Source organism: Salmo trutta, chromosome 10, assembly GCF_901001165.1.
Source record: "Salmo trutta chromosome 10, fSalTru1.1, whole genome shotgun sequence".
Taxonomy (NCBI): Eukaryota; Metazoa; Chordata; class Actinopteri; order Salmoniformes; family Salmonidae; genus Salmo; species Salmo trutta.
The window spans coordinates 4793459-4802422 of NC_042966.1; the positions used below are offsets into that span (position 1 = coordinate 4793459).

An 8964-nucleotide genomic window follows, 5' to 3' on the forward strand; every position below is an offset into this window, starting at 1 on the left:
GAATTCAATGCATTTTCAAAAAAGATTCACTGGATGTAGGTGTTTTTGCCATGTCCCCAGATGTTATTCATCAACTTCCATGAGAAATATAAGCCATAACATAATACAACATTTAAAATCTGTCTTCATTATTTTATATTCCTAGTTGAATTCTCTCTCATCAGTGACGTGTTTTTCATGATTATTGTATTTATTATTTTATTTACATGTTCTGTGTGCCCCTGATATAACTTTCCACCAATGTCTTTTGTTGTAATTCTCCTTTAAGAAAACAACACGTCCTGCAATGACACCACATTCAGGAAGTGTCATTATTTCTTTGGTGGGAAAACAACGGTACAAAGCAACATAAATATATGCACTCAATTGTATCTATTTTACATTGTTTCATGATAGTCTGTGTGCTTCTCTCATACATGTCCACCCTGTTAGGCTAAATTATGAAGAAAATGAACCCAATTACTAAATGGTAACATATGTTTGATAGAGAAGTTAAAATCCTGTTCAAGTGTTCCCCATTATTCTAGCTCAATCTGGCTCACTCACAGAGCTATGGCTAATTTATACACTAACAGGTTGGAAAATGCACCTGAGCTTGACTAATATGTTTTGGGGGAAATCAAACGTGTCCTTTTTCTGATAGAATACAAAAACAAAAAACATACTTTCTTTTTCAAAAGTTATGAGGTCCAAAATGCATCAGACAGTAGGAATGACCTAGCTAGGCCTCAGTAGATTCATAAATGGGTGTCCATTGTTAGGCCTATGCTCCGATAGGAGTGAAATCTGTCTTAAAAACGACATCAAACGAGAACATTTCCCTCTCTCTCCGTTTGTGTTACTCTCTTTCTCTCTCTTACTGGCTGTGACAGATGGCGAGTCCCTCTTCCCTCCGGAAGGCACTCTCTGTGAATGCGGGAGCATGTCAATCACCCGCGCTCATGTCATGACTCTTGCCAATGATGTGTCAGCCATATGGCCTTGCATCATAGCTTGTATGTAACCCACCCAGCCCTGGTAGAGTATGCCACACTACTGTATTTGGGGTAGGGATAGCACAGCGAAAAAGCAGCGAGCTTGGCTTCAGCCGCACCTATTGAAGTGTCCATGCAGGAGCGGTGTGGACTTGGACTGGCCACCCGGAGATGGTGAAAACAAACGCGCTTTCGCCTCTCACCCAGCTCCAAGACGGCGGTAGGTTTACATTTTTTTGGATGGCCCTCAACGAATTATGGAACTAACACCAACGAGATAATTTATACAAAGGTTGAATGGAACATTTGTTATTTCTTAAGATTGCTCTTTAGAGAAACTAGGCTACTGCGTATCTTGCGCATGAATGAAATTATATTATTCAACCCTCGTTGTTTTATCTCAAAGCAAGTGTGACAGAGTCAAAGACATAATTTAATCCTGCTCCACGCTCTTTATCCGAGCTATCTTGTTACGCGAACACGGGAAGGGATTGATTCCATGCACAGCGCGAACAACTACATTTAATAACAAAGCCGTTACCGATCAATTTGACATGCATTATAGGCCCACTAAAGATCTACATGCATTATTCTATTCATATCGGAGGCTTATCGATGGCGCTTTGTCCTTTCGATTGAGAGGGGGTTGGGACTTTATTTTAAAAGTCCCTGAAGTCGTATCTCCGTTTGAAATGGGGCCATTTCGGGACCAACTTGATTTGACAGAACCTAAAATCAAATGAAAAGGAAATCATGCTAAGCAGCACATGGGATATGGTAAATGTGTGTCTGTGTGTCAGAGCATTATGGCCTGTTCTTACTACAAGATATGAAGGAGAGTGTGAGGAGCATGGTAGCGGAAAGAATTCTACTTTTCAATTCACATTACATCCTTGCCTTACCTTCGTTGTGGCTGGCAACGCGACATTCTTGGTCCGCAGCTCAAATTGACCATGAATATGACAGTAAAAACCACTAGCCAGTAAGCACAAACTATTCAACAATGACAGAAACGTTTCTTATAAACATATTTAACTCTTGTATAATGCAATCGAACCATATTACACTCTTGAATAATGCAACGATTCACAAGCAGACAATTATAGGTTTTATATTCTTGTCTGTAGGCTACACGCATTACATTTTAGCTTCAAGACCAAATACAGACTTGTTTTATCAGCATGTCATTAAGTAACGCTAGCCTATCAAAAATGAAAGATTAACCGTCATACAATATAAACGGAAGCTACAGTAGGCCTACCTTACAACATTACAGCAAACCAGCTTTCATTTTGAACAATATCATGCAAATCATTACATGTGGTAATTGCGACTGAAAACGTGGGTAGGCTATAACACCCGGAGTAACTGTTTATATGGAAGTAAATCAAATGCCTCAACTAGGGTCCAGAGTTGGTTAGGTAAGCTACCAGATCAGGAAAGACTCTGGGCCCCAGGAAAACAACACCGCCATATAAAGTCCAAAGAAGAGGCCTGAAGGAGGAGAGATGACTAGAAACAAACTCTGTTTACCCTTTTATCTGTGGATTAATTGTCGGAGTAGAGGACCTTGTGTATTTCAGAACAAATAAAAACCCAATGTTTCTATCCCAGGACAAATTAGCAAACTAAATTTCCATAAATCTTTGCTTATTGACCTGTCCCCAAATGAATATAGTTGGTTCAGAGTTCGTTTTGATATTTCAACCTGTGTGTCCTGGTCGTGTCTGATGTAGGGGGACGCACATAGCTGTCCAGAGCTGATTTGATCCTCTTTTTCCAAATCCAGATAACCTACAAAACTATAGACTGAAGACTTAGTTCTGCTGTGGCAGCCTGCTAATTTTTGAAGGGGAAAAGGGAAGAAAAGAAAGCTAAGGCTATTTTACAGCAAATCTGTCATGTCAAATTGGCATAACCATTTAGGCCATTCACACATGCGTAGAATCGGTTCTTATTCGATGCAAATAACAATTAAGTAAATTGTGAATATTATCAGAAATTTGTTATAATTTATGGGTAGGGTATATTCTAAAATTAGTCCACAATTTATTATGCCTGTGCTGGAATGTGGCCAGAAATAGTGTGCGTGTGTGGGGGGGTGCCTACTCGCTGCACAATGTGACCCATGGGACCTGATGAGCACTGAAAAACCTGCTGTGAGACTGCACGCCAAGGCACGTGCACGGATAATTGGGGAAGAGCTTAGTTGGTCTCGTGTGTCGCCCCTCTGTAGCAACCCCCTACTAAGATAAAAAAGATTTAATAATAGCCTGTTATTTTTGACGAATAGCCTAATCAATGTCATTTTAGACTCATGAATTAACACGATGTCTAAAGTTCTTATAAGAACGTTAGAGGCCTATGGAACTTGGCTCAAGTGCACACATAGGCTATGTCTTATCCGAATATAGATGTATTCCTATCACCAAGACCATGCACTGTCTGAAACTGCTTATAGTTCTCATCTGTCTTGTGATGTGTTTTCCAGTGCCACCATGTTGACAAGGCTATTCAGCGAGGTTCTGCCGGATGTCCAGAAGCTCTCGGGCTGGGTGGAGAACAGCGAGGTCGAGGATTCCAAAACCAATGAGGAAGACCTGGGTCCCCTGCAAGATGACGACTTGGATGATGGCGATGCCAGAGAGGGACGCAGCCGGGATCAGTCCGAGATGGCTGGGGATGACGACGATGACGTCGACGATGAGGACTGTGGGGATGAGAACGAGGGGGGAGACACAGCCGAAAAGCGCGGGCCAAAGAAACGCAAGATGACGCCAGCACGAATTGAGCGCTCCAAGGTGCGGCGTCAAAAAGCCAACGCACGAGAGAGGACGCGTATGCACGATTTGAACTCTGCGCTGGACAATTTGCGCAAAGTAGTCCCCTGTTATTCCAAAACGCAAAAACTCTCAAAGATAGAGACGCTGAGACTGGCCAAGAATTACATTTGGGCGCTCGGGGAGATCTTGCGCAATGGGAAAAGGCCAGATGTAGTATCCTACGTGCAGACACTGTGCAAGGGCCTGTCCCAGCCCACCACGAATCTAGTAGCTGGTTGTCTGCAGCTCAACTCTCGGAAATTCTTGACAGAGCAGTGGCCTGACGGGGCCCGGTTTCATGTCTCCAACTCCTCTTTCTCCGTCCACCCTTACTCCTACCAGTGTCCCCGTCTGTCTAGCCCTCAGTGCCAACCCGGCTCCAGTCGGCATATGAGGACCCATAACTACGGCTACGGCGACGCAGTCTACCCAGGAGCAATCTCCCCGGAGTACAACAGCCCAGACTATGGGGGCCATCACAGCTCGCCTGTGTGCGTCAACGGCAACTTTTCCGTGAGTCAACAGGAGTGTGGGTCGCCGGACACAGACAGGAACTATCACTATGCTATGCACTACACCGGACTGTCTGCCTCGCGCGCCACTGCTGTCCACGGACTAGCGTTCGGCACATCGGGAGCGCGCAGCGGTTCCGCGCACTCTGAAAACGTGCCGCCGCCATTTCATGACGTGCACTTATCACACCATGACAGGACCCCCGTGTACGAGGAACTGAACGCCCTTTTCCACAACTGAATTCACCAAAACCCTAACAAACCCGCGGACCCCTAAATACCCAACAAACAATCGTAATGTTAGGCTATAGTAGCCTACCCATTTTGACACTGGATGAGGTTTTTAGAAGACGGAAGGTGGGGTGGCAGGAATTGAGAGAGAAATGCCAATTTTCTCAATGTTGGTTCTCTGTTTTATTGATGTCATTCCTGAATTGTCATTATGTACATTTTAAGGTATGTCAGAAATCAATATTTCCAATCAAATGTCGCCGTGTATGCGTAATGCGAGTGCACTCAAAATAAAATGTGTTACATGAACGAAACATGTTATAAAACAAAAAAGAAAACAATATTTTATAATTATCTGACATGAGGTGATTGACCAAATATTAGTTATTTCTGACTTGAGAAATTGGGTCAAAATCTCACTGTATGCTGAAGGGCAAGAGTTCCACTATGGAATCACAAATGCATTATTTGAGTACATAACTGAGTTAATTAAACTATTATTTAAGTGACAACAACCGCTTTCTGCATTAGGTTCGTTTCCAAATCCAGTATTGAAACGAAAGACAATCCATCATTCAACTGACCAAACGATTAATCCGCGTTTTAGGAATAGGCCTATAGCCTAGTATACTGTCCACTGTAAAAAAAAAAAAAAAAACGTTTCCAGGAGTATCCTTCGGGGTAATTTAAAGTAATGAACCTTTAGATTCCTGTAGGATCCTTTAGGATAATTAAGGTTAAAAAGGTGAACCTTACATTTAATTTAAGAACCCATACTCTGCTATCAGTTCGTTTTTTAACCGTTGTAGACACAAGGGATGCCTTGAATAACCCTTTTCAAAAGAGGGGTTCGTTTTGGAACCAGCAGTGCGCTCTGGGTAAATGGCGCTAGTGCGTATCATTTGAATGATGAAACTGGTTGTTTGGATCCTGGATGCTGATTGGTTGATATGCGGGAGTTGAGGTGTTATTGTCCTATTTCCACAGGCAGGGAATTCATAAACTTAATCTCCATCGGAAAAAGCGTCTACACATAATTTTCCATTGCTACCATTTGGTTTGCAACAGTTGGGGGTTGTATAAACATACCTGTCTGCCTCTACAACCTGAGCAACAATTTATCATTTTACAAATGTGATCTCTCCCATGCCAGCAAAGAAGACGCGAGCACTGGCTGTCGCCAACCAGAGCCAGGACCATGGACAGTTCTTCCACTCGTGTGCCATCAAGGAAACGTCACTATAAAAAAAATTTCTATGTACTTATCCTTTATATAACTAGGCATCGCCAACTACCTTGGTTAGCTCGGACTCGCCAACCATAATAGTTTATGCCTATGTAGGCCTATTGGATATTTATTCAATCATTATTTATTGAAGTTATTGTCTCTCATCATTGCATCTCTGCTAGCTAGCTACCTGACACTTTTTTGTTTAGCATAGTAACGTTGAATGATAGAATGTTTAGAAGGAAAGACTGGGTCAATCCTGCCCCTGTCCAGTTAAGTTGTAGATAGTTTGGGTGCTGTGAGAAACTCAGCCTCCACAAACAAGGTAAGACACACACACACACACACACACACACACACACACACACACACACACACACACACACACACACACACACACACACACACACACACACACACACACACACACACACACACACACACACACACACACACACACACACACACACACACACACACACACACACACACACAGAGAGAGAGATATGACGCAATCTAAGTTATGTTAAACTTGCAAAAATGAAAACATTCAGATGTTACGTCTGATATCAACTACTCATGTTGAATGCGTCTAATTTATGTCTTTCAGGCTGATGTGTTGGGGCGGACTGCTTTGATAGAGAGAATTAACCTCAGCTAAAACACACGCAGAAGACTTAATCTAGGTGATGTTAAGTTTGCAACCCAGTTGACAAAAATATTTCAACCCATGATACACTCTTTCAACATCTCTTTCCATCTTCCTCCCTTTAGTCCCTGTCTTATCCTGCCCTGTCCAGTTAAGTGGTGGAGAGTTCGGGTACTGTGAGCTGTGATAGAGAAATGTAGCAACCTCCACAAACAGGTAAACAGAGAGAGAGAGAGAGAGAGAGATGACCAAATGTCGGTTATGTTAAACTTGACCAAAAAATTTAACAGATCAGATTTGTAAGATGCATTTGATATCTTATACACATGTTTTTTTATGTTGTGTTTGTGTCTAATTTATGTATTTAAGGCTTGTATATTGGGGCAGCCTGTTCTGTCCTCTGTATTTCAGACAATGTTTAAGGCTCTCTATGGATCTACAAAAAGGTTAGCCTCTGTAAAGTCTTTGGATGTATTTGCAGTGTGATTATAGTGTCCTGTCCTATTTCTTTGCCTTTCCAATACTAACTGAATAGTGAGTGGATTTACAGTGGGATTATTGTGTGTTCTGTTATCCTGTCTTTGTCCTCCATACTGTCTTGTTATTATCACTGCAGCTGATTGCATAGCACATACTCAACTTTTAATTGATGCTAATCAACACCCCAAATCAATGCCATTGTTATTACGAAAGCAATTGTTAGTCGACATGTAATCTTGTATGTTTCTCTTGTGTTTTAGGTATCCCACTACCCGTCAATACATGGGAGTGTGCACAGCACTCTTTCAAAAGTACTCCTCGTTGAGAGACCAGACATTGAAGGGATATATAAGAATTCTTCAAATTTACTACTCATATTAATTCCCACACTAATAAATGTTTTACACCATTGTGCCTACCCAGACCATGATGTGCTGGCTTGGATATTTTGTTCTTACATTGTTTATTCCGTCACATTTCCAGCAGCTTAACAAGACCATCATCACTGTAAAAAATGACCCACGGGCTTAGTAAATATTACAAAAGAAAATCAATGGTTTTTACTTAAAATATAAGGATTCTGGTTTTACTTCACAGCTTTTATATAGTTCTTAATTTATGTGTTGAAAATACAAGGTAATATGCTGCTAAATTTCAATGAATATTTCTAAGTAACAACCAACAACTTAAACATATATTCAAATTATCATTATTATGTTGGACTGACATGCAAGTGTAACCAGTGGGAAATGGCTAGCTAGTTAGCAGGGTGCACGCTAATAGCCTTTCAATCGGTGACACTTGCTCTGAGCCCTTGAAGTAGTTGTTTCCCTTGCTCTGCAAGGACGGTGGCTTTTGTTGAGCGATGGGTAACGATGCTTCGAGGGTGTCAGTTGTTGACATGTGCAGAAGGTCCCTTGTTCGAGCCCAGGAGAGGGACAGAAGCAAAACTGTTACATTGATGCTGTTGACACTGATCACTGGTTGCTGCGGAAAAGGAGGACTCAAACAAGGTTCAGAATGTCCACTCAGTGGGCCTACACATTGCACACCCTTTAGTTTGTCCATTTTCATCTCACATGATTTTACATGAATTTTTCTAAATTTCGAAATGACTTCAAACAAGGTGCAGAATGTCCACGGACTAGCCTTATGTATTGCACAGCCTTGTTTGTGTACTGTAAAATCACGCAGTGTAACGTACATTTTTCATAGTTTTAAATTTCAACAGCTCCTTGGTCATGTCAATTACACACCTAAGAAGCATGCAGTGGATATACACCCATATTGCATAACCTCTAGTCATGTATCTTCTATATTGTTGTACATTAATATTAGTTTGACAATTAGGGGGTTCAGTCCAGTGTTGTGTTTACCCTTTTTTCTTTCATATTTATCTATAATAATTGGTAGTTCTAAGTGCTTATTTTCCCAGTTTTTTATTTTGCCACGTTATTTAACAGCGGTACACAATAGGAGAGAGACAGATAATATCTCCTTTCGTCGTTAATATCAACCATAAAGGAAAAGGGCAAAGTCAGGTTATTAATTGTCCAAAGCAGGGATGGAGAGTGAGCTAGTGAGGTAGGCTGCAGTGGGTTTGCTGGTCAATACATATACTGAACATGAAACCACAATAATGGTGACCAGATAATCAAAGAATAAAAATGGAATATTGACAAATTAAACAGAAATTGTAGACCTTTAATCTTTTCCAACATCTTAACAGACACTTAACTTCAATTAAGTATGAAACATTTCAGTGTTAACTTTCTCTTTATCCCTGGTTGATGTACATTTCAGAGCCTCTTCAGTGTGGATGGGGTATAGCGTACATTTTCAACAACAAAGACAGCACTTCCAGTTTGTGTTCTTCACTCTGTTGAACTCTTTTGTCTACATTCCTAGGCACAGCACATGGAACCACCGTTGACATGCAAAACATTCAATCTAAAACAAAACGTAACACGTTATAAATAATATCAAATATCAATGCAGTATGACGAATTAGCCACCCATTGTCTTACATGCCGTCACTGGTGTCAAAAGATTATAAACATGTTAAATA

The 8964-nt window shown here is 41.2% G+C and overlaps 1 protein-coding gene and 1 long non-coding RNA gene across 3 annotated transcripts; both read left to right on the plus strand.

Annotated features, from left to right (window-relative positions):
* Positions 1-980: 980 nt before the first annotated feature.
* Positions 981-6303, plus strand: LOC115200985 (neurogenic differentiation factor 2-like). 2 transcript variants are annotated; one of them, XR_003879650.1, is made up of 3 exons: positions 981-1194; positions 3466-4764; positions 5693-6303. XR_003879650.1 is itself a non-coding variant. In XM_029764158.1 (2 exons), exons 1-2 carry the CDS (start codon positions 1025-1027, stop codon positions 4547-4549), a joined length of 1254 nt encoding a protein of 417 aa, XP_029620018.1. In that variant the 5' UTR covers positions 981-1024; the 3' UTR covers positions 4550-6303. The 2 variants fall into 2 exon arrangements, 1 of the variants encoding a protein (XP_029620018.1); XM_029764158.1 differs by having other exon boundaries at positions 3466-6303.
* A 27-nt stretch (positions 6304-6330) lies between these two features.
* On the plus strand, positions 6331-7689 carry LOC115200988 (uncharacterized). The gene is made up of 4 exons (XR_003879651.1): positions 6331-6453; positions 6542-6632; positions 6786-6862; positions 7157-7689. It is a non-coding gene; the product is annotated as an uncharacterized LOC115200988 (long non-coding RNA).
* The last annotated feature ends 1275 nt before the right edge of the window (positions 7690-8964 follow it).

Bases quoted from the DNA above. Each gene is read 5' to 3' on its own strand.
- LOC115200985 (XM_029764158.1), top strand. From the start codon at position 1,025: ATGCCACACTACTGTATTTGGGGTAGGGATAGCACAGCGAAAAAGCAG. The intron at 1,195-3,465 runs GTAGGTTTACAT...TGTGTTTTCCAG, and splicing joins CACCCAGCTCCAAGACGGCG to TGCCACCATGTTGACAAGGC.